Source organism: Mixophyes fleayi, chromosome 6, assembly GCF_038048845.1.
Source record: "Mixophyes fleayi isolate aMixFle1 chromosome 6, aMixFle1.hap1, whole genome shotgun sequence".
Classification (NCBI taxonomy): domain Eukaryota; kingdom Metazoa; phylum Chordata; class Amphibia; order Anura; family Limnodynastidae; genus Mixophyes; species Mixophyes fleayi.
In genome coordinates this window covers 125,930,201-125,955,850 of record NC_134407.1, presented here as the reverse complement: position 1 = coordinate 125,955,850, position 25,650 = coordinate 125,930,201, and the positions used below count along the sequence as shown (strand labels likewise).

The 25,650-nt window shown below is 45.4% G+C and overlaps 1 protein-coding gene across 2 annotated transcripts in view; it reads left to right on the top strand.

Moving 5' to 3' along the window:
- RNF20 (ring finger protein 20) overlaps positions 1-25,650 on the top strand; it is a 58,471-nt gene that overhangs the window by 22,454 nt on the left and 10,367 nt on the right. For both annotated transcript variants that reach the window (XM_075217293.1, XM_075217294.1), the window contains exons 11-18: positions 7,599-7,734; positions 8,366-8,487; positions 8,564-8,892; positions 19,392-19,509; positions 20,135-20,284; positions 22,541-22,753; positions 23,651-23,776; positions 23,869-24,009. In XM_075217293.1, the coding sequence (XP_075073394.1) occupies positions 7,599-7,734; positions 8,366-8,487; positions 8,564-8,892; positions 19,392-19,509; positions 20,135-20,284; positions 22,541-22,753; positions 23,651-23,776; positions 23,869-24,009 (1,335 nt within the window). The remainder of the gene's footprint in view (positions 1-7,598; positions 7,735-8,365; positions 8,488-8,563; positions 8,893-19,391; positions 19,510-20,134; positions 20,285-22,540; positions 22,754-23,650; positions 23,777-23,868; positions 24,010-25,650) is intronic.

Genomic DNA, 25,650 nt, shown 5'->3' with positions numbered 1-25,650 from the left:
CCAATGATGCCTGTGTAAGAAGAAATGTGGCAAGGGGGTACATCATAGATCTCATTAAGACTCCTCCAAGATGGTTCTCCACTACTAGTCTTTCCGGACTCAAACCCTTGAATTGTACAGTTGGATGATCAATTTTAAAAAATCTAACCTGATTTCTACTCTGCGATTAATCTTCTTGCGGCTACATTTCGACACCTACCTTAATAAGGTTTTCCTGCCTGATAACAAGACTCTCTCCTTGGATGGTCTGGTGAAGTCCATTATGTCTCGAAGACTGGTGTCTGTGTACTTTTGCAAGAAGGTGATAGGAAAATGGTCTCCACCTCCAAGGCGGTACAATTTGCAAAGTAACACTACAGGCAGTTCAAGAACGAATTAATCTCATAGTGGAAAATGTCTTTCTTGCATTTGACCACACAGAGCATCATACTGTCCCCAAGGGTTTGCCAGTTGCTCCTTTTGGTGTTTGAAGAACAAAAATCTCAACAGGGGTTGTTTATACACTACCCAGTTAACCATACAAAACTCTGGGCAATCTTGAAATCCCTGTTACGAGCTCAACTCATACTGAGAGAAAGGGTGGTAAAGGTCCAGTCCAACAATGCCGCAGCATATACAACTTCATTAGGGAGGCACCAGGAGTGTCCAGGTCATGAAGGAAACCGGTTGGATCATGTGTTGGGCAGACCACAACATTCCAACCATCTCATCAGGATTCAAGAACTAGGATGCTGACTCTCAGCAGACATGCCCTTCAACCAAGGGAATGGTCTCTCCACCTAGACGCTTCCGGCTGGATGATGTCTTCCTAGTTGAACCACAAGGTGAAGAGCTATTGTTCCAGGACGAGAGAACCCCAGACGTTATTACAGACTACATGTCAGTTCCCTGGGATTATGATCTCTTGTACCTATTCTGAGAAAGGTAAAAAGAGAGAGCGTCCTGTGATCCTGGTGGCTCCAGACTGGCAAAGGAGGTTGTAGATCACCAAACTTTTTGCTGTGGCAGAGGCTCCTCCACTGTGGCTCCCTGTAAGGCCAGGTCAAGCTCCCTTCCTGCACCAGAGTTTACATTGGCTGGCTTCAAAGCTGTGGCTGTTGAGGCCATTATCCTTAAAGCCAAGGGATTTATAGATAGTGTTGTTCAGACCATGCTGAGGGCTCGTAAACTGGTTTCAGCCAGGAATTATCATAGGGTCTGGAAGACCTGCATTTCCTGGTACAAGTGGAGGGGTATTCTACTTCTTCCTTCCAGTTGGCACAATTGCTTTTTTTTCTGCAAGAGAGACCCTGGGGGCTTGAGGCCTAGCTTTTTGAAGGTCCAGGTATCTGCTTTATCAGTTTTCTTTCAGAGGTGCAAACCTTCTTACAAGGACTGCAGCCTCCATACACACTTCTGCGGGGGCTCCCTGGGACTTAAAGCCAGTGTTTATTGCCTTGCAGCATCCTCCCTTTGAGTTGTTAGATTCAGTGGATCTTAAGTTCTTTACCTGGAAGTCCACTTTTCTCCTAGCTGTCTCTACAGCTGGATTAGTTTTGGAGCTGTCCTGTAAGTCTTTGTCATTTTCCATGAGGATAGGACTGTTCTTCAGACTGTTTTCTTTCCAGCACAAGGTTGTTTCCAGGTTCCACCTGAACCAAGATTTTGTGGTTCCGGCTTTTCATCAAGGATGTGTGCCATACAGAGGACCTTCTGGTTCTCTATGACACCCAATAGAATGGCTGGCTGGCTTCTAAACAGACGATTGGCAGGTGGATTATGTTGGTAATCCATCTGGCTTACATTAGGGCAGGTCAGCCAGTCCCTGCAAATGTGAGGGTACATTATGCTAGAACTCTGGCTCCTTCCTGGGCGGCACAGGGCTTCTGCTGTGAAGCTGTGCAGGGTAGCCTCTTGATCTTTGTTGCACACAAGGTGTTTTGTCACTCCACCGAGTTCATCATCCCTACCTCTGTCCCCAGCCTCACTTATAATGTAGTATACCTGTGACTGTTTAGGGTGAGAAGTGGTAAGTCACTGCTGTGGAACCCACAAATTATTTTTTCCAACAGTCTTAGCAACCTACATTTTGGGGGTGGACAACATGGGGAAAGACTTTCTGATCTTTTAACGCTTTAACTGGTGCCAATTGATCCCAAAGTTTTTTTTTTTTAGAGTCCACAGATAGATCTATTGGTATTTCGTATTCCTCGAACAGGATCTTGTGTTATTGATGCACTAGGGTTTCCATGACCATTTGATTTGATCTATTTGTTTCCTCCCGGATCTGCTGATTCTTTAGAATTTACGGAAAGTCAGAGTGGAAGGAATGCAGGCATTGTTTATCACCCTTGATTGGCCCAGATACACACATCTGATCTGTCCATCAGTCTACCTCTGTTTCTCAGTCATCCAATCTGGGAGACACTGCTACCATGGGACTTGTATGAGGGGCACTCGGAGTTGGCACTTAAATAGTTAACTATCTGCTGCTGACTCCTCCCCTCTGCAACCCCTGCTAGTTTCAGTTTAATTTAAGTGCCCAAGGAGTTTGGCTGTTATTTTTGTGCTGTTAGATAATTTAGTTCTGTTCTTTTGGTTTTAGTTAATATGGTGAGTGTATACAGGTGCTGCAGGCTACCTGTTATCTGTTAGGTCAGTGGTCCTGACAGACGGATGAAGAAACCTTTTGTCCTGAACTGCCCATACAGACAAGCTTTGGGGCTTGTTAATAGGGTGACAGCAGCTGCTCAATGCGGCGTTGTCACCGGCGCTACTCTGGGACCGGCGCTGCCAACGGGCAGAGAGCACACGATCAGGAGGAAGCATGGCATGTTAGGAGATACCGTGTTTCCTGTTTAGGCAGAGTGGGAACCTGGATCTCTGGTCGCGGGACCAGTCTACGGCAGTGCCTGACTAGGTCAGACTGCAGAAATGCTGAGCACATTTCTATTTGTTGCTGGACTGCTAGCGGAGGACACGGAAGGTGTTTACCACGCTGCGGTCGGCTGTCAGTGAGAATCTGGAGGGGGCAGTGGAGGCCTCCCCCCCCCTTCCCCCCCCCCCCCCCCCACGCTTGTTGGTATATCCCAGGAGCATGAAAGTTTCCCGCAATTGCAGAGGAGGTCGGATGTTCCTCTAGGGGCCCAGAATGCGGCTTTGGTAGCTTCTATTTCGGCCAACGCTGTGGAGGCTAGCAGGGCCCTTATGGCTGCGCTTTTGGGATGTGTACGCAGAATCAAAGAAGTTTCTGGAGGCCTTACCTTACTCTGGGTCGGTCTTATTTGGTCCAGAACTGTATTTCCTAGTCCACTGATGGAAAGAGTAATTTTTTGCCGGTGAATGCTCCTTGGGCCAGACCACCTAGGTTCAGTTCCTTTCGTCAATCCTTTCAGGACCACACCTCTGGCAGGGGTCAGGCAACAGTGAGAGGTGGACCTTTTTTGTCCCAAGGACAGTCTCACAGGGGAAGGGGCTCTTTTCACAGGAGGCGCTCCTCTTCCAAGAGCCCGGACAAGGCCCCAGAATGACGGGAGCATCCCTCTCCTCGCGGCTGCGGAGGTGGGGGGCTGTCTGCAACTCTTCAGAGACCAGTGGGCGGTGTCTTCACAATACAGCTGGATTATGGGGATCATATCCAGAGGATACGTGATAGACCTTTTGGGTCCATCTCCCAAACGGTTCTTCTCAACTCCTCCTCTTCGCGACCCTCTGAAGCGAAGGGCCTTGACCCGTCGATTCTCTTCTCTCAGCAGGAGTCGATTGCCGGATTCCCAGAAGGGTCGGGATTTTATTCGAATCTATTCCAGGTCCCAAAGCAGGATGGGTCATTTCGGCCAATCCTAAACTTCAAGGGACTCAATCAGCATTTGCGAGTGGACAAGTTCGGATGGATTCAGTCTGCTCCGTCATCAATGGACTGGAACCCCGGGAATTTTTAGCGTCTATAGACATCTAATACACCTATCTCCATGTTCCCATCTGGGAGGGACATCAGTCCCTACTTCGGTTCATGACAGGGTGAGACCATTTTCAGTTCAAGGCACTTCCTTTTGGTTTCTAAACAGCGCCCCGTGTGTTCACAAAGATCATGTCTGTGTTGGCGGCCCACGTGCGGGCTATGGGTGTGAACATAATTCCTTATTTGGACGATCTGCTTATCAAAGCTCCTACGAAGAGCGTCCTGGATCAACATCTTTTGCTGACCCTTCGGGTAATTTATCACCCATCCGTGTCGTTCCAGAATCTGAAGGGTCAGTTGGTTCCGTCCCAGAGGATGGTGTTCTTGGGTCTTCTCATGGACACCAGTCTACAGAAAGTTTTTCTTCTGTAAAAAACAAGATCAGGACATCAGTGCAGAGCCTTCTCTGGTCTCCTCGACCCTCCATGTTGATGGGCATGAAGCTCCTGAGTCAGATGGTCGCCTCTTTCGAGACCCTTCCTTATGGCCGGTTTTGTTCACAGGTTTTTCGGTGGGACCTCTTATGCCAATGGTCGGGATCTCCCTTCTAGTTCCAGTTGTCCAGTATAGCCCATCTCTCCCTTCGGTGGTGGGCAAACCCAGAGAACTTAGTGATGGGTCGGTCGTTCGTTTCATAGTCATGGATCTTGGTTACCACAGACGCCAGTTTGAGGGGGTGGGGGGCAGTTGTCCCCCATCTTCGCCTACAGGGTCTGTGATCAAGCAGGGAGGCCTCCCTGCCAGTAAATGTCCTCAAGTTAAAGGCGATCCTCCTGGATCTTCGGGGGGGAGCAGTCTCTTCTCAGAGGAATGCCGACCCAAATTCAATCGGATAGCACCACGTCAGTGACCTACGTAAACTGGCCAAGGCGGGACAAGAAGCGCAAACGCCATGGCAATGGCGAACGAGATCTTGTCTTGAGTAGAAAGGTTTGTTCCAGCCATATCTGCTGTGTTCATTCCGGTGGTGGACAACTGGGAGACCGATTACTTGAGCAGGCAAACGATCAACCCAGGGGAGTGGTTCTTGCATCCTCAGGTTTTTCAGGAACTAGTCGACAGATGGGGCTCCCCCAACATAGACTTGATGGCCTCTTGTCAGAATTGCCGTGTGCCAAGGTTTTGCGCAAGGTCCAGTGGATGTAATTGTTCGGTTGGCTTTAACGGCATGGCTGTTGAGGCCGACAATTGTCAGGGGAAAGGGGGTTCTCTTCTAGTGTCGTGCAGACCTTGATAAAGGCCAGGAAGCCATCCTCTGCACGCATTTACCATAGGGCGTGGTTGGTTTATGTTAAATGGTGTGAGGCTCATTCTTGTCAGTCGACCTTTCCTCTTGTCTCGTTTATTGGAGATGGTTTGGATGTTAGGCTTCGTCTTAGTTCCCTTAGGGTTCAAGTTTCGGCGTTATCTGTGTTTTTTCATCGCCGTCTGGCTATTCTTCCTGAAGTTCAAACCTTCTTCCACAGGGACTGTTGCGCATTCAGCCTCCTTACGTTCCCCCAATAGCAACCTGGGATCTCCATTTGGTCCTGGGTAATCTCCAGATGCCTCCTTTTGAACCCTTGCGTTCGGCTGAACTCAGATTTTTTAACCTGGAAGGTGGTGTTCTGGTTAGCTATCACTTCGACACGCAGGGTGTCAGAACTTTGGGCCTTATCGTGCAGGGCTCCCTACCTGATTTTTCATGAAGACAGGGCAGTCTTGAAGACGGTGACTTCTTTTCTTCCTAAGGTTGTGTCTGGTTTCAACATGAACCAGGATATAGTGGTTCCTGCTTTCTGCGAGGGTTCATCAATAGATATGGTGCGGGCTTTACGCACTTATGTGGATAGGTCCTCTGCTTATCGTAAGACGGCCTTTTTTTTCTTCTCTTTTTTTTTTTTTTTTTGTTTTGACTCCCATAAGAGGGGTTGGCCGGCACCTAAGCAATCCATTGCCCGTTAGATTGCATCTACAATTCGGCAGACTTATGTGAGTTCTAGCAGGGCGGTGCCAGAGAGGCTCACAGTTCACTCCATGCATTCGGTGGGGGTGTCCTGGGCTGCTCATCACGGTGCCTTGGCGGACTATCTGTGCAGGGCTGCTACCTGGTCCTCTGTTCACACCTTTATCAAATTTTACCAGTTTAATCTTTTTGCTGCTTCGGATACTACCTTTTGGCCACAGTGTTTTGCGCGCAGGGGTTCCCAAGCAAACCCTCCCTTAAGGGCTACTTTAGAAGGTCCCCATGGTAGCACTGTCCCTCAGATTGGATGACTGAGAAAAAAAGATTATGGTACTTACGTCAAATCTCTTTCCCTGAATCCATCTGGGGGACACTGCGTTCGTTCCCTATTGCATTTCTGATGGATTTTGTTTGTTTGGTTCCTTCCTTGGGGCTTTTGAATTGTACTGAAGCTAGCAGGGGTTGCAGGGGGAGGAGTCAGGAGCAGTTAATTAACTATTTAAGTGCCATCTCCGAGTGCCCCTTGTACAACCCCCATGGTAGCAGTGTCCCCAGATGGATTCAGAGAAAGACATTTGACGTAAGTACCAAAATCTTCTTTTTTCGCCTCGGTTGTACCTTTTGTCTTCGGTCCTCTTTTTTTTTCAACAGGGCTGGAAAGAACAGCATAGTCATTGAAGCTTTGATTCTTAAGTGAAAGGATGTTGCTGACCCTGTTAATCAGACAGCATGGAAACTCTTTTCTTATGGTTTTTAATATAGGATTTGTAAATTCTCTCTGGCTTGGTGTAAGCAGCTGAGTCTCTGGTTTTCACATCAACCAGAAGTTGTTAGCACCATTCTTGTGCCCTTGCACCTCCAGGGAAGCACACCACTTTGTTCGTTGGATGTGGTGTTGCAGATCTTTATGTCCAGACATAGAAAGTCTGTCTGTCAGATGCATTGGTTGTCCATTAGAGAACAGCCATCTGTTTGTTTTTTCTTGGCATACTTTTTTTTAAATTTTAACCTGGACTATGCTACCTTTGGTAGGAAGGTACTCCGGGTGACTGGCGTTAAATTAATTTCTTCCAGGCTATAGGGGATCGGAGGGCAACCCGCCAGGAATGTATGGTCATGTTCTGCTTGTTTTCTTGTCTCCTGGCTGGGCTATTTGTAAAATGAAGAGAAACAGAGGTTTATAGAGAGGTTTATATTATGGTCAGTGTTTTTTTTTTTTTTTTAATGCTGTGCCTCCTAGGGGTTAATATACACTATCTGTGTCCCCAATAGACTGGAGAAAGGAATTTATTGTCAAGTGCAAAAATCTCCTTTTTTTATAATGACATGTCACATAAAACCACATTAGTTTCCAATTATTTATTTAGTGTTCTTTGTTTACAATAGAAACGTATGCTCTTTCATTCCTCTCCCCAGGGCTACAGTGGTGGGAGGAATATTTTCTTTGTAAACCACTTGAAAGCCTTAATCTCCTACCTCATAATTGAATAGGATGTTACAGGTATTAGGCTCGTAATATGTGAGAAGCTGGAATGTTTTAAAGTGTGCATTTCTGATAAAAATTACTAGCATGATGGGCTATCTTTTTTCCTCTTTACTGTGGTTGCCTGCAAACTCACACTTGCACGTTTTCCTTATTTTTCATTTATTGTTTTTTAAACTGTCCTCTGACATGTGCACTTAGTATTTTTTTGTTCCCTGGTTATCTTGCAGCGCGATGAGGTGGGCCTTCAGAAGAAGGTTCGCACAGAGGTGATTCAGCTGGAGGACACGCTTGCACAAGTACGGAAAGAGTACGAGATGCTTAGGATTGAGTTTGAGCAGACGCTGGCTGCCAATGAACAGGCGGGTATGTCTGATCTATGGGAAATATGAAAATAAATTTAAATGAAATTAATTTCAGAAATCATGGTTAAACTTTTTCTAGTATAGAGAGTCCAATTAAAGTAACATAGTATGGTAGAGAGGAGATGTACACCATACATCTACATCAAAGAGTCCAGCATACCGTTTATTTTCATCTCTGAATTTATTTTGTCTACCTTGTATGTCCTGTTTTCCCTATTGTACGGTGCTGCAGGGCACTGTGGCGCCTTACAAATCTAAGATAATACATAAGCAGGAGTAGAGCTCTGAAGAGATGATGGATAACTGTACAATCTTTTTTTGGGATGATGTACTAACTTCTTAGGCAAGCTGAAAGCAGATTTGAATCCCCAGCACATTGAGCAAGGTCCAACAGGTGTCCTATATTATGCCACTATCACGCCAACTCAGTTATTTAGCCTTTCAACATTTTCCGGGTACTGATGGTATGGAGAATGGAAGGGCTTTATGTCAGTGATATTTCTCAGAGGGAACTGTTAGTCAGAAAGGGTGGTCTGTAGAACAATTATCACAGATAAGCATCCCCATTTAATGCCAACTAATCTGTTTATTTGTTCTGTACTTATACAGAGTATTTTTTGTTTTTAATGTAGGGCCTATTAACCGGGAGATGAGACATTTGATCAGCAGCTTACAGAACCACAATCATCAGCTAAAAGGCGAAGTACTAAGGTACAAGAGGCGCCTGAGGGAAATCCAATGCGACATCAATAAAGTAAGTGATAATAGAGTGCGAGTAAAGATTATCAGAGTGGGAGAGGCATCACAGTTATTCTTTATTTATCTTTTAGATCCGTTCTCGCAATACTAGTGGTCTCTTCCTGCTGCCTTCACAGTCCAGTGTAGATGAATCTCGAGAAGAAACAGTTGAAATAAAGACAGAACCTGAAGAAAGTGCTCCTCCAACGCCGACCCCATCTCAATCGGAGACTGCTCTAAAGCGGGAGGAGGAGGAGGTGCAAATACAGCAGAGAGACAGACGGGAGAGGGAAAAAGAGCGGGAACGGGATCGTGGGCGAGAGAAAGACAGAGGAGACAGTTCCAAGGAAAAACCAAAACACGAGCCAGACACAAAACGCAAGGAAGCCGAAAACGTGAAACAGATGAAGGCTGAACTCAAGTGAGATGAGGGCTCAATATTTTTATAGTCTGACCTTTATAATTTAGAGACGCAAAAGTAATGTAAAAAAAACTAAATTTTTTCCTATCAAGTCATAAATCTCTCTTTGTTAAAGTTTAACTGATTTTCTGAGGTAAAGTGAAATTATTTTCAACAACTTCTTTCTTGTACCCATGAATTTAGGTGCTACTTTGCATTTATACAGCAATGGGGACTTTTGTTACTATAAGCGTTTCTGTGATATGTGGTTGTGATTTTTTAATTATAAACATTTTGTTTATTTTCCTTAAAAATATATTGCCATTGTCTCTTTCCTACCATTGCGGGATGCTGCGAGACATTGGGGTATAGTAATGGGTGTAGGAGTCTAGGCACTATCAACTTCTTTGATCTTCTCTCCTCCCCTACTATGCCCCTCCTCTAATGTGGATACCTCAGTTTAGTTTAAGTGCCTAGGAAATAGGTCACTTGTACAGGCTCCTGCCTATACTTGTATTAGCTGTAGGTTTTTTCATTTTTTTATTTTACCTTCCTTTACAGGTGCAGTGCAGGGATCAAACTCAAGACCCAGAGGAGTGAATAAGACTACAACTCTGTTCACTCTGGGTCTCAGCACAGGTAAGCAGCAGCCTGGTCTCTGTTCACTCTGGGTCTCCGCACAGGTAAGCAGCAGCCTGGTCTCTGTTACCTGGCACCTCTGCTGGCAGCCTGTCCATCCCCTAGATTAACGAGCAACATGGAGACATAATGTAAGTCTGCCTTACAGGCAGCAGTTATTTTCAGGCACCATAGTGCAAGGACGCACGTTGTAAGTTGCTATTCGGGCGGGAGTGAAGCTGTAGCAGCCTCTTCTCCCGATGGACCTGCCGGTATAACCCCCCTCCCCCCTTGTTTTTCTTAGAGAACGAGTAACGGGGGGGGCACAGCGCAGCAATCGCGCTCATTAAGAGGCAATCTGCTCGCTAACTGCACACGCAGCCAGGACACACTTTTTTTGTGTGCATTGGTGCATACAAATCCGACAGCCATACAATAGATGTGCTGATCGACTGTTCGTGAAGGCGGCCGCCATATTAGTAGAGGCACTGGAGGCGGAACTTCCTCTCTTCAGCTTCCTGTTATGCTGCTTGCCAGACAAAGGATCGGTGATTTAGGAGAGCAGACATTTTTAGGGAGGGCTCTAGGAAGGACGTCCTCACTACTTCCTGGTACAGAAGGGGCCATCTTTCAATGTGATACATGGGGATCATCGTGCTGCAGCTGCTCCTCTGCTCTCCCTCTCATCTACTGGTACCGTTACACCTTTTTATTGTAATTGCTGACAATCGAATGCATTACTTTACTAGCTTGTTTACACTATTAGGACTATTGTTCAGTGTCTTGGGATTGGTGTATTTACAAGGATTTACTTGGCATTGTAACCTGGCAAGATCTTTTCCTTCTTAGTAGTCTTCTTAGTTGTCTTCTGTACTGTTTTACCCTGTATAATCTACTGTTTGTACCGTGTACGGCGCTGCGGAAACCTTGTGGCGCCTTACAAATAAACGATAATAATAGTCAGACTTTAGCTCTCAGACTTAATTAATATACAGTTTTCCACATGTATATTGTTTTTAATCTGTGTACATTTTAAATATGTCTGAGAAGGGGACATCCAAGAACAAGGGTTCATCTGCTACGTCAGCACTGCATTATACCTGTGCCAAATGTAATGCTAAATTATCTGTTGGACAGCCTAACCAAGATGCTCGTTGCACGGCATGCGAGACTGAAGTTCAAGAGCGATGTGCCCCAGCAGGTGGCGGCAGTCATAGCCTAGGCTAAGTCACTGACAACAGCTATGGCAGAGCTCACCCAGGCGATGATGCGATCAACAGAGGTACGTGAAGTTTCTGGTTCAACCCCCCCCCTCACATTCACTAGCGGACGTAGGCACATCTTCACAATCCCAATCGGTGCATGAAGAAAAACGCCTGCTCACGACTTCACACAGGGCCAAGAGAATGGTTACTGATGCATCTCAGGGCTGCGGTCAGGATTCTGACCACTCCTCAGAGGAGAAGGATGACTTACTCAGTTCAGCAGATTCCTCCCGTGCCCAGAATGTATATAACTTTATTCTGGGTATCAGACACTCCTTAGGTTTTGCTGATCCCGAGCCCACGGCCCCTTCAGGGTTCCCCTGTTTAAGAAGACCAAAGCGCAGGTAGCTGCTCTTCCACCATCCCCTCAGGTAATGGAGATGGTATCTGACGCATGGCAAAGGCCAAACCAAATAGGCAGTTTATGATGCTGGGGTAACTTTAGATCTTTTTACCCGCTTCCGCCAGAAGATTCCATTAAATGGAAAGCCTCCCCTAGGGTGAACACCCACGTGGCACAGTTGTCTTCCTCTTTGGCTATTCCTGCTCGGGAACGGGTTTCACTAAGGGATCCCACTGATAAGAGGTGCGATCAGGCCCTCTGTTCAGCTTATATTACGGCATGCAATATGTTTAGACCCACTATGGCGGTTGCCTGGGCTAACAAGGCTATACAGTATTGGGCTGGACTGCTAGTTAAGGGCATTCAAGATAATTTCCCACTCGCAGAAATTCTTTCCTTAGCCGAGCATGTCCTTGACACCGCTGATTATGTTGGCCAGGCAGCCATGTATGCGGTGCGTGTCAATGTCAGATTCTCTGCCCTCATTATCGCATCTCGTCGTACCTTATGGTTACACTCTTGGACAGCGGATGCTTATTCAAAGCGAGCTCTTGAGGGTTTACATTTTGATGGGATTACTCTCTTTGATTCAGAGCTAGAGAAGTTCATACAGGTGGCCACAGGAGGAAAGAGCAGCGCTGTGCCAAAGGGGTCTAGTAGACCACGACAGGAATGTTTTCGGTCTTTTGGTTCCTTTAACTGAGGCCGGAGCACCCCGGCGAGGGGCCAGTCTTCTGCTCCCAGGGAGGTTTTAGCGGAGGCAGGGGTGCTATTAGGCGAGGGGCCTCGGTACAGGGTAATAAGCCCGCAGCGTGACAGTCTTCCCCCACAGGAATCTGTGGTGGGGGCACGGCTTCTTTATTTCCAGCTCCAGTGGCGGTCATCCACCACAGACGTTTGGACACAAGGAATTGTCATAGATCTAGTTCAGTTCCCACCACAAAGATTCTTCAAGACAGCTACCCCCCTTTGTCCCCTCAGGCGCAAGGCACTTCAGGAAGCAATCCAGAATTTGCTAACAATTGGTGTCATTGTTCCCGTTTCAACACAGGAAAGAGGTCAGGGGTTTTACTCCAGTCTCTTCCTAGTACCAAAACAGGATTGGTCATGGATTCCAATTTTAAACATGCAGTCTAAACAAGCAGGTAAGGACTCAAAAGTTGAGAATGGAGTCCCTTCGAACTGTCATCGCCAGAATGGGCAGGGAGAGTTTCTAGCCTCCAAAGACAGCAAGGATGCCTAACTGCATGTCCCTATATGGAGGGTACACCATTGCCTCATCCACTTTGTGGTAGGAAAATACCATTTTCAGTTCAGGGCCCTACCTTTCGGCCTAGCGACCGCTCCACGAGTGTTCACCAAGATCATGGCGGGACTCCTGCGGCAGAAGGGAGTCACAATAGTTCCCTATCTAGACGATCTCCTTTTGAAAGCACCGTCGTCGTTGCTCCTAACTCGTCGCATCCAGATCACTATGTAGTTCCTGGAAGCTCATGGGTGGATTCTCCATTTACCCAAATCATCTTTCATTCCAGGTGAGCGCATGTGCTTCCTAGGTCTCATGTTCGACACAGTGACCTAGAGAGTCTATTTACCGGAAAAGAAGGTCCTCGCTCTCTTGCACAGAACCAGGTCCTTGTGCGGAAGGAGGTGTCCATCATCAGCTGCATGAAACTCTTGGGAACGATGGTTTAAATTTTCGAGGCCGTACCCTTTGCACAATTCCACTCTCGCCCTCATCAACAGGAGATTCTTCGAAAGTGGTTAGGGTCTCAGGAGCATCTAGACAGGCAGATCATTCGCTTGTCAGGACCCACTCGTCTTTCCCTAGTGTGGTGGTTATCCAGACAAAATTTGAACAAGGGTCAGCCGCTTCAGACCGGCCCATGGACCTTAGTTACGACAGACGCAAGTCTGCTAGGTTTGGGAGGGGTAACAGGATCCCTGAGATTTCAGGGCTTATGGTCTCCCCAAGAGTCCACACTCTCGATCAACGCCCTAGAACTCCGCGCGGTATACAGCACGTTGACGCAAGCTCAGAGGTTCCTGACAGGGAAACCTCTTCCGATTCAGTCAGACAATGCTACGGCATTGGCATATATAAGTTACCAAGGGGGAACTCGCAGTGTAGGGGCCATGCGGGAAACAGCCAAGATCATGGTAATAATATTAATACATACGCCATTGAACCTCTAGATTTGGTGGATTTACGCCATCTCACTTGGAAGACTGTATTCCTGTTAGTGATTTCGTCAGCTCCTAGAGTGTCTGAATTAGCAGCGCTCTGCTGCACCTCTCCATTCCTGATTTTCCACAAGGATCGGGTGGTCCTTCACACTTAACCTTCTTTTGTTCCAAAGGTTGTGTCCAGGTTCCATTTAAATCAAGAGATTGTGGTCCCGGCTTTCTGTCCTCCCGCCTTCCCCTTCTTCTGCTCCTTCTTCCTTAGGGGGCGATTTAATGTCGCTGGATGTGGTTTGTTCTCTTTGGTGTTATGTAGACCGCACAGCCTCGGTCCGTAGAACCAAAGATCTTTTTGTTCTTTACAATGCTCAAAATCGGGGTTGGCCAGCTTCAAAACAGTCGCTTGCTCCCTGGATCACTTCCACATTTAGACTGGTTTACGCTCGGGCATATCTGCTCGTTCCGGATTCGTTGAAGTCTCGCTCTACCAGAGCTGTTGGCGTCTCTTGGGTGGCGCGTCATGGGGCTTCGGTGGAGCAGCTATGCAGAGCAGCTACATGGTCATATGTTCTCTAAATTCTACAGGTTGCAGGGCTTTGCAACCTCTGATGCGAGCTTCGGGCGCAGGGTATTGCGTGCAGCCGTTCCAGAGCATTCCCTCTCTTAGAGGCAGCTTTGGTATGTCCGCAATGTCTCGCACTGTTCCCCAATGGTAGGAAAGAGAAAAGATGATTTTCACTCTCCGTAAAAACTAATTCTCTTATTCCATTGGGAGACACTGCGCGCCCTTCCTTGCTCTGTAAATAGTTCTGTTGTGTGAATTTTTATCTTTATGCTCTTTTCCCTATGGGGCTCCCTTTTCCTTTTACGCTTGGTTAGTCAAAACTGAGGTATCCACAGGAGAGGAGGGGCATAGTATGGGAGGAGAGTGAAAATCAAAGAAGTTGATAAGTGCCTAGATTCCTAGACCCACTACTATACCCCAATGTCTTGCAGTGCCCCTCAATGGAGTAAGAGAAATCGATTTTACGGTGAGTAAAAATCTTCTTTTTTATTGAGGTGATTTAAGCCTCCTTTTGCAAATTCAGTAGTACCTTAAAAACTACCTATGTATCATGCATGTTAGAGGAAAGAGACCAATTGAGCAGGCATTCTGCCAATTAAAAATTGTCCGGATTGGTGGAGAGTACCAGACTCGTTTAAGCTTATTTTTTTTTCTTTCACCTTTTATGATTATAAGCTTTAGAAGACTAACTTAATATAGTAATGGTATTTCTCTCACATCCTTGGGGATACCAGGAACATTGGGGTATAGAGTAAGGACAGGCAAACTGGCACTTTAACTTTCAGTTAAACTAAGCCCTAGCTCCTCCCCCTCTATACCCCACCTCCTGCAAAGCCTCAGTCTAGTTTAAGTGCCCGGCGAACGGGCTGTGTACTGAGCTGCGCTGCAGCTGAAGTTCATTCTTATTTTTATGAATGAAGCTTAAATTGTAAGCAGAGACCGGGGTCTCCTTGTGCTGACAGCTGGCGGGTCAGTGATCCGCGCAGCGGCTGTCGGCTTCCGCTGTAGGCTGCTGTGTTGTTGGAGTCTGGGCATGCCTGACTGGAGCAGATAGTTTTTACTTATCTCCGGAGCCGGCTATGAGTAGCGGAGACTCGGGAGAGCATGGGCCAGCAGCAGCAGCTAATAGGGCACTGCTTGAGGAAGCGGCGGTGCGCTGTCTGGAGGGGGAGAATCGGAGGTTCCGTGTAAGGACCTAAATTGCCAAGCTCCCGTCTCCCAACGATTTTACTGCCCTCCTAGGAGCCGGGCACAGTTGCCGCAGGCTGTGTCCGTCCTCCTTGTGCAGCTAACAAGCTCCCTGCACACACACTGTGTCAGGGGGGCTGGCAGCAGGTAAGTGAACCCTCTCTCAGCATTGTGTTGAGAGAGGGAGGGGTAGAAATCGCAGTGGTTCCCTGAGCTGGTTGCTTTTTACTAAAAGCAGTAATTTTATTTTTTTGTTTTTTTTAAAAAAAGTATCTATTTTGTGCTCAGGGAACAGGGTCAGGCAAGGGTCACTATCTTAGGGAGCCCTGCTAGGCTCTGGATTGGGTGAAGAGGTTGTCTGTTTCAGACAATAGCCAATCCAGTGCTGGGCCCTGGGGGGAGTGGTTTCCTCGTATGCACTTCCCCCGTGATGGTCTCTCACTCCTCGTGTGCAGACACCAGAATAGACAGCCATTTTAAAAAGCTCCAGCTTCTCCCCTTTTCTGTCCTGTAAGGTACAGGGTTGGGAATGGTTGTGTTTTAAAGGTTTGTCTTTCACATTGGGAAGCTTCTTGGCTGTATTGCAGGCTCACTTTCTGTGCAAGTTTGTGTGCTGCTTGTTATCTGTATTGTGTTTTATTACACTGTGCTGTGTTTGTTTTGTCCCATCTGTTAACATGTCAGAGAGGGAAAAATCCATGCGTGGTAGGGTGGGTGTTACATCTATGCTGAGTTTCACCTGTGCTGTCTGTCACGCTAAGTTACCATCTGGGCAGTCAGGCGCGCAAGCTCTGTGCGTAACCTGTCGGCCCACGGAGAGCACACCGTGTGAAACAGCAGCTGCTTGTTCACATACAGAGGAACCTGCCTGGGCTCGGTCTCTCTTTAATACGGTGGCTGAACTTGCTCAGATGGTACGGTCTCAGGTGACTCCATCTTAAGATTCAGCTTCCTCTGTTGCGAATGACATGGGTTCTAGTTCGCAAATTCAGGTTTTGGCTGTTTCTGCTCCTGTGGAGTCTGTAGAACCAGCCTGGGTACAGGGTCTTGCATCCTCGGCACAAGGATTGGTCAAGGTTTCCTCCTCTTTAGAGAGGATGATGAATTCTGCTGCACCGTCTTCCTCACGTAAGCGTAAGAGAGCGGTGGCACCTCTTCAGGAAAATGAGTCAGATTCTGACTGTGGTTCTCAGATAAAGGGTTAGTTACCGTTGGATTCGGACATAGATGCTCCTTTCCGTGGTGGAGGAGGGTTGCGCTGATCGTCAGAGTGTGGAGGAGTTAATTCAGGCTGTGCGTCACATACTTGATATTCCAGAGGAAGAGGTTCCTGACGCAGCTGAGGCCTCTTTTTTTGTAAGGCGCAAGAAGAAAGTTTTTTCCTTCCCGGCCTCCTCTCAATTGGAAGATTTGTTGGCAGAACCTTGGGCTTCCCCAGACAGGAAGTTTCAGGTATCTCGGCGACTGTAGTCGTGTTATCCTTTTCCCCCTGAAGTTCTTGCTAAATGGGAGACGCTTCCACGGGTAGATGCGGCTGTGGCAAGGTTAGCCAAGGTAACTACGATCCCGCTTGCTAACCAGGCTACTCTTAAGGATGGTACAGACCGGAAGGTTGAGACTGTCCTTAAGTCCATTTTTGTGGCAGCAGGTGCCTGCGTTCGAATCAGCGTGGGTTAACAAGGCGGTAGAACGCTGGTCAGAGCATCTGTCTGAAGGTTTGTTGACAGGAAGGCCGTCCTCTGAACTGCTTCCATTAGTGGAGCAGATTCAGAGAGCAACAGATTATTTAGGAGAGGCTGCTATGAACGCAGGACTGATTGGGGCACGCATTTCTGCCTCAGCAGTTTCAGCTCGTCGTACTCTCTGGCTTAAGTCCTGGGAGGCAGATTTAGGGTCTAAAAAGGCTCTTGAGTCCATTCCCTTTTCAGGAGGTGTTTTGTTTGGACCGCAGCTTGACTCCATTATCAGTCAAGCAACAGGGGGTAAGAGCTCTTTCCTCCCTGTCAATGCTCCAAAGCAGAGGATGTCCAGATTTTTGGGCCTTTCGTTCCACAGGAAGATTTTGGGGCAATATTCCTCAGGCCATTCTTCCAGAGGTCAGTCATCCGCCCCTAGAGGTGGTTTGCAGCGAGGACGTCAGGCCTGGTCTGCTCAACGTCCTGCAGCAAAGGCGGCAGACAAACAGTCCGCATGAATGGCATTTTGCTACTCCACTGTCGTCCGTGGTAGGAGCCCCTCTCCTTTTGTTCAGAGATCGGTGGTTTCAGTCGAGCACCGATGTCTGGAATCGGGGGTGGTGGGTCAGGGTTACGAGATCGAGCTGATCGGTCTTCCTCCCAGACGGTTCTTTTCCACAGGGCATCCGGCTTGTCCAACAAAAAGACTGGCGTTAAAAGAAGGATGTCGACATGATGGCATTTCGGTTGAATCACAAGGTTCCCCGTGCAAGAGATCCCGGGGCAGTCGCGGTAGACGCTATGTCCGTTCCTTGGAGGTACCGCTTAGTGTACTTTTTCCTCCGATAGCCATGCTTCCATGAGTACTGAAAAAGGTGAGGAGAGAGGGTGTTCCATTGCTTCTAGTAGTGCCGGATTGGCCGCGCAGGGCCTGGTACACCAACGTGCTCTTCATGGCAGGAGGTCGGTCGTGGCGGTTGCTGATACACCCAGACCTGTTGACTCAGGGTCCCTTTCGACATCTAGGTTTGCAACGCCTGGCTTTAACAGGGTGGCTGTTGAGGCCAGGATCCTAAGAGCTAAGGGCTTTTCGGATCGGGTGGTCGAGACCATGCTCTGTGCTCGAAAACCTGCTTCAGCAAAAATATACCATTGTGTCTGGAAGACATATATTGGTTGGTGTGTTACTTAGATTCTTGCAGGACAGCTTGGATGCAGGTTTGCGTCTTAGCTCTCAAGGGTCAGGTGTCGGCTCTTTCGGTCTTCTTTCAGAGAAAACTTGTTGTCATTCCTGATGTGCAAACTTTCATTCAAGGTGTTCTCCATGTACAACCTCCTTATGTTCCGCCATGGGATTTGAGTTTGGTGTTGAGGGCTTTACAGCGTCCACCATTTGAACCCTTGAATACAGTGAATTTCAAATTTCTAACCTTGAAAACGGGTTTTTCTTTTGGCCATTTCTACGGCACGCAGAGTTTCAGAGCTTGCAGCCTTGTCTTGCAAGCCTCCTCTGCTTGTTTTTCATGAGGATAGGGCAGTTCTTCGAACCAAGCCCTCCTTCCTCCCTAAAGTTGTATCTAGATTTCATTTAAATCAGGAGATTGTCATTCTGGCTCTAACTGATTCCTCGTCTTCCGATAACGATAAATCTATTCGTTATCTTGATGTTGTTCGGGCCTTGCAAGTTTATGTTAATAGATCACAGAAACTGCGCAAAACTGAAGATCTTTTGATTCTTTATGATGCTCACAAAAGATGCTGGCCAGCTTCTAAAGTGACCATTGCTAGGTGGATTACGGCTGTTATCAGTCAGGCTTACAGTGGGGCTGGGGAGCCTGTCCCAGATAATCTACGGGTGCATTCTACAAGGTCTGTAAGTGCTTCCTGTGCGGCCCGCCATGGTGCCTCCAGTGAACAGTTGTGTAAGGCGGCCACATGGTCGTCTGTACACACGTTCACAAAGTTTTACAGATTTAATGTGTTTGCATCTAGGGATGCAAGTATTGGGAGAAAGGTGCTTCGTGACGTTTCTTCCGAGCGTTCCCACCCGTGAGACAGCTTTGGGATGTCCCCAATGTTCCCGGTGTCCTCCAAGGATGTGAGAGAAAATGGGATTTTTATACTTACGTAAAATCCATTTCTCTTAATCCATTGGGGGACACCGGGCGCCCACCCTGAACGCTCTGGTTACTCCTTCTGTTTGATGTGTTGTTAAGTTTATTCTCTTTTCTTTGTTTTCTCTCTATCTCCACTTTCTATGGGCTTGGTTAAACATAGACTGAGGCTTTGCAGGAGGTGGGGTATAGAAGGGGAGGAGCTAGGGCTTAGTTTAACTGAAAGTTAAAGTGCCAGTTCGCCTGTCCCTACTCTATACCCCAATGTTCCCCGTGTCCACCAATGGATTAAGAGAAACGGGTTTTACGTAAGTATAAAAATCCCATTTTCATGTATAGAACACTTTGTTTATACAGTGGTAGCACGCTATTAGCTATAGCAACCAGTCAGATAATGGCTTTGTTCAGTCTTGTTTAAGTTGCTCTAATGAAAACTGCTGATTTGTTGCTATCCTGACAATTATTAGCTATTCTGTAATATCTCTGCTTTTGCATCTTGTTGATAAATCAGCTTGTCTGTATCTCTCCAGTCCTTATACATTCCTCCCCTCTGCCATTTTTTGCTAGGCGAGTACAGGAGTCTCTACGAGACATGAAGTTGCTCTTGGATATGTATCGCTCAGCGCCCAAGGAACAGAGAGACAAGGTTCAGCTGATGGCAGCAGAGAGGAAAAGCAAAGCAGAGGTAAGGGAGCGAAATAAATATTTTTTTTTCTTCAAAGTACTGAATGTACTTTTTACATCATCCTTTATCTCCATCCTTTTCTCCCTTACAGAATGTCCCTTTACATTATTGCTAATCATTTATAGTTCTTTAGGTCTAAGTGTATATTTTGCGCAGAATTTCATACATAGGATACCCAAACTAACATCTACAGTTCTTAAGGAGTTACGCTTCCGCACATTTCCTCTTGTTATCACTGTTGTTTGGCATCCAAAGCAGTTTACACTTTCATGCAAGGAGCAAAAATATTGATGTTTCTTTAAATCATAGCCACTATCAGCCAACATGAACAGCGTTTACTGTAAAAGCCCTTTCTTCATTGCTGTTGGAAACTCGTATCTTCTACTCTGAAACAAAGACCATATTTTCCAACACCACACCCCACAAAGCATATTTAGCAGCCTTGCTGTGAATACCGTTTATGTGCTGCAGTTTTAAAATTCTTTCTTACTCTGTTATAAACATGGCATTAATAGTTTCACCATTCTCTTTCCCATTAGAGGGAATCTTTAATATCTTTTAATTTGGGCAAGTCGATCACGAGTAGACAACTCTTTTCTAATGTAATATACCATATATCTGTCAGTCGGAAGAGCTGCGGCAGCGGCACAGAGAATTGGAGGAGAGGGAGCGTAGAGACAGCAAAAAGATGGCGGATGAGGATGCCCTGCGCCGAATGAGAGCAGCCGAAGAGCAGACCGAGGCTCTGCAGAAGAGACTGTCCACAGCCAAACAAGTGAGTGGGGATACCAGGGCACATCTATATGGCTGAATGTGAAATGTATGGCTAAAAATAGGAGCTATTATTTACCAATGTAGAGATGAAAGTGAGATAGAAATATCTATCAAAGATAGACATAACAAAGGCTTGACTAAATTGCTGTAAATAGTACAATGTGCTGCACCTCTCAATCAGGCATTTGCGTCATTTGCACTTGGCATTATATATAAATACATGTGCATAAAAAGGCAATGTAACCCTAAGTTACCAATCAGATGTCTCTTTTTGTAACTACTTGAAATTGAAAGTTAATATTTGAATTAGCTTATATGGGTTTTTTTTTTTTGTTTTTTTTTTTTTGTTTTTTACAGTTACCTGTACACAGCTTCTTGTAAATATTGCTCAATAGTGGTTAAACGTTATGGTGTATGTCGTTATAATTAGGACATGCCTACGCCACTCCTGGCTGCTGTTCCCCAGTTCTTGTCCTGAGAGCTTGTAAATAAAGTACTTTCATTTACAAACTGTAGATGTTCCTGCCTATTTATTAATTACTTTAGTATAATCCTTATTACCGTAGGACTTTCTACCAACGCTCTTGGATATTCTTTGCTACGACACCTCTATGTATTATTTCATTTCTTATCTATTTTAGTTAGTATGTGCATTTATGTCATTGAGCCAGTAAACTGTTTCACATCATTATATTCATCAACATTTATTTATATAGCATCAGCAAACTCCATAGCGCTTTGCAATTGGGGACAACCACAGTAATAAACAATAGTGGGTAATACAAAGAGGTGTGAAGCCTTACAATTCACTTTCTTGTAATTTCTGTTTGCACGTCACCCCATCTGTCCTGTAACTCATATCAGTATTGAAATAAATATAATCCAATTGTAAAAAGAAAAAAAAAATACTTTGTTGCAACAAAAATCAAATCTGAAATACAAGTAAGATGCTGGCATGAGAAGTCATGTCTGCCAGTGTATATAACATATTTGTCAGTTGCACATCTATAAATATATGCCTCTTAACATGGTACACTCTCCAATACTGCAGTGCCAATGGTAAGTGTCCAGTGTTTCTGGAGTAATGTCCATACCAAGTCATTGTGTGCCAACCTAAACTGTGAGCTGTCTTTGGGTATAGTGCAGACGCCCAAGTAAGAAGTGCTAATCCTCAGGTAACACAGCTCACCCTTCGCCCAGGGTATATATATATATATATCTGTAGTTCCTGATAACTAATATCTGATAATGGCATTGTAAAGCCCTACGGAATTTGCTGGCGATATATATATATATATATATATATATATATATATATATATATGTGTTGATGATGATAAATGGCTTGTGTTATTGGATATTTAATGAGGTCTCGTCTCCTGTGATTCTTACTGGTGGGTAGTTGTGGGGTAGACCATCTGGTCATACATAATACGTAACAGCATTCTGGTTAGCTGCATCACCAGAAGATGTTTGTATTGTAAGGCTAACATTGGAGAGAATAACTGGGAATATTTGACCAACCTGCGTATAGCATGTGACCCAGTATATAACATTGGGCAGAATAACTGAGGGAAATATATGACCACCCTGCATATAGCATGTGTCCCAGTATATAACACTGAGGAGCCATTTTTGGACCACACACCGCGGGATTGGGCCAGTTAGCTGAGATCGGCAGCGATATTGCAGTGTGTGTGGCCGGAATAATCTCCCATTTTATATCCATAAAACAAACTATAAAATAATAGCATGGAATCCCAGTGGTGCTGCTCATCATCATCAACATTTATTTATATAGCGCCAGCAAATTCTGTAGCGCTTTACAATTGGAACACTGCTCATGATACTTTTTGTAAACACACAAAAAATGGAAAGTTGTATTAGCTTGCAGGTGCACACTTAGTAGGTTTTCAATGATTAAGAAAACATTCCTTCAACAAGTAGCATTTTAAGATTTTATAATTCTTAGCAAGAGGTGTTTAATGGCAAATTATATATCTAGATACAAACATATCTTGGATGTTTCCACTTGTTAGGCCAGAATACTTTTTACTTCCATCAATGCAAGCAGCAATAATTATTTGCTCTCAATGTTGCTTCAGGAAGCTTTTTCTTTGCTGCACTTTTATTAATATTGTCAGACCGATATATATATTGCTTAAATCAGGGCTTTATGTAATATCCTGTCTTAGTTTATGTCATACACATCTGTTCAAGGTAGTAACCCGTTCCGCTAACCATATGTGCATGACAGGAGGAGGAGGCCCTGCTCTCAGAGATGGACGTCACAGGGCAGGCTTTCGAGGACATGCAGGAGCAAAACATCCGCCTGATGCAGCAGCTGAGAGAGAAGGACGACGCTAACTTCAAGCTGATGTCGGAAAGGATCAAATCCAACCAGATCCACAAACTTCTCAAAGAGGAGAAGGAGGAGCTAGCAGATCAGTTGCTCACTCTGCGTACACAGGTGCTGTGTGTTCTCAATAAAGGAATAAACATATACATTGTGTCCCCAGCTAAAAAAAAAAGAACAGATAACTCATATCTAAAAAGGGCTCATTCATATGAGCATTCAATTCTAAGCGCAAATCAAAATAATAGCCAGGAAAATAGCACAGTTTAGATGTGTTGATGATCTCCATGTTATGTCACCTTACAGGTGGACAGCAATGATCTATGCAGCTTAGATGTTATGCGAAAGTGATAGAAATCATTTTCTTGCTATAACCTCCACTCTGCACTGTTAATGAATCTCTGTTTTGCCATGTTGTCTCCATTTAGATCCATAACAAAAAAAAAATCTTTTGCATGGACAAGACATTCTGGAAAGAGTGGCTCTGTGACATTGTAGCTATATTAGTGAAAAAGCTAGATAATTATAATGCTGTATGTACCATACACGTGCATCTGTTTTGCAAAATAGGAAGGCTGCTTACCCATGTCTAAATGGTATTTAATTTTAATATACAGATCAGTGAAGTGTTCCATATATAAAAGCTTTTCATATAAGATTAAGCAGTCGAGGAGAAAAATACTTTTATATATAAATTTCCTTAAAAAAGAGCGATCTTAAATATTCTATCTGGCATTGGTTTTATATTTCTTCTGTTAGTCTGACTCTTAACAGCTCCTCTTTCCGTCTCTGTTTGCAAGTGGTTTCTATAGTGAAGAGGAGACTTGGCCTCCTCTCATTTACCCAATCTCTCTGTCAATACAAATACTTAATATAGGAATCAATCTGTCTGTTGGTACTGAAAACGTTAGTACTACCTCTATCCACTTGCTCTATAGTTTAGTGCATAGTATACAGGGAAAGAATTAGACGCTGTGTGTTTTGCTGTCTCACTGTGACTTTTGATACCAGGTGGATGCTCAGCTACAAGTTCTGCGGAAGCTGGAAGAAAAAGAGCATTTATTGCAGAGCAGCATCACCACAGGGGAGAAAGAGCTGACTCTGCGCACTCAGGCGCTGGATCTCAGCAAGCGCAAGGTCGTTCTTCGTTCACCTGACATATTCAACATGTTTAAATGACCACCTGCCTTGTTGCCTGACACACTTAAAATGCTCTTCTCCATTTCTAGGCAATGGATGCTTCTCAGCAGGCCGAGGAGCTGCGGACCCAGTTGGAACTGTCTCAGAAAAAGCTGCAAGATCTGCGAAAGGAAATCATAGAGAATAGTGCTAGCCGGGAAAAGGATGCTTTCAACTACAAAAGAGCGCAGGTAAACTTGGGTCTATTTACTGCTAGGTTTCCTGTCCTGGGTTTAGCTATTCGAGTGATCTAGATCTGTTTTTAGATTTATTTTTTATTTATTATGATTGCTGTGGCTTTTAGCTGCATATTGTTTGTACGAGTACGGTGCCTTGCACACATATAATGTTGATTTATAACCTAAGCTTTAGCTCCTGAAAAAGTGGGAAATGTGAATTTGCAGTAATTTTTTATTTTTGTTTCCCTGTGTTTCCTACACAATTTCATTGTGTGAAGAAATAACATCCTGCATACTTACCAACTAAGGGGGAGACATGCTGTAATGAATGTAATTGAGTAGGTGTGTAAGGACGTAGAGTTAAGCGAATTTGTGTATTTCTCTTTCATCCAGTCTGGGGGACACTGCTAACCATGGGTTGTGGAGGGAGCTGGTGGAGTTGGCACCTAACTAGTTAAGTTTTAGTACTGCCGACAGACCCCTCCCCTCTACAATCCCCCTGGACTCTTCAGTTTTTTTCAGGTGCCCTGGAGTTGGGCAGTGTTTTTTATAGCTTAGCTTAATTTTATTTATTTTTTATTTATTTTATTTTATTTTTTACTTTCTATAGGTGGCAGCGCTGGAGTGTGTTTCATGATAGAGAACACACTCACAGCTAGCAGCGCAGGCATTCTCCTGTCAGATGAGAGCCAGCGGCTCTCCCTGACAGGGAAACTTAAAAAAAGGGTGCCTAAACTGAGGAGTGACAAGCGGTCTCATGGACCGCTGCACTCCTCCAGTCTCCCCGATAACCGGCGCTGCCATTACAGGCAGAGAGTGCCGGTTATCGGATTTACAAGTAGCGGCGGCCATCTTGGATTTTCGGGCCAGCAGCGCTACGGAGAGAGGAGGAAGGGGGCTATACCACGGTTCCCCCCTCATGCATAGGAGGAGGGCGCCGGGTATGTCGCTGCGGAGAACTCTGTATAGAGGTCTCCACTATCTGCCACGCTCCATTTTTTTCTTTTTCTTTTTTTTTTAAAAAAAACGTTTTTGGAGCTATTGAAGGGGGGGGGGGAGCTAATACATAGAGTTCCCCCCTCCTTCCACAGAGAGATGGTATATCCCAGTCTTCTGGCGCCAAAGGAAGCCCGGGAAGAGAGAGCAGAGCTGAGGAAGCAGACACAGGACAAACTGCCGTGGACTTCTCTCCTTTGTGGCCCCTGGGCTAAAAATTGCTTTTAAACACACATATTGTATATTTTCTGTGGAAAAAAGTAGGCTAGTAAGGTTTACATTATAGTCTCCTACTTGCCTACAAACATTTGGTGTTTAACTATTACAAGTACAACTTTTATTATATAGATTAGTTGTTTCTTGTTATACAATCTGTTTTTTTCCTGCATACATATCTCTCTCTATTCTCTCTGTTTACACAGCTAAAATGAACCCTTTAATCTGTGTGATTGGTGTGCCTTCCTTATAAGAATGACAGATAAGGGAAAGGGCCCTATTGCAAAATATTTCACTTGTTCAAAATGTCAAGTTAAATTACCGTGTGGGCAGGGGGACCCTAAATTGGCGCTCTGTTCTGCCTGTGATGCAGGGGCTTCCACTGTGCAGACTCATCAGTCCACAGCCCCTCTGACGGAGGAGCCGGCCTGGGTGGCCTCC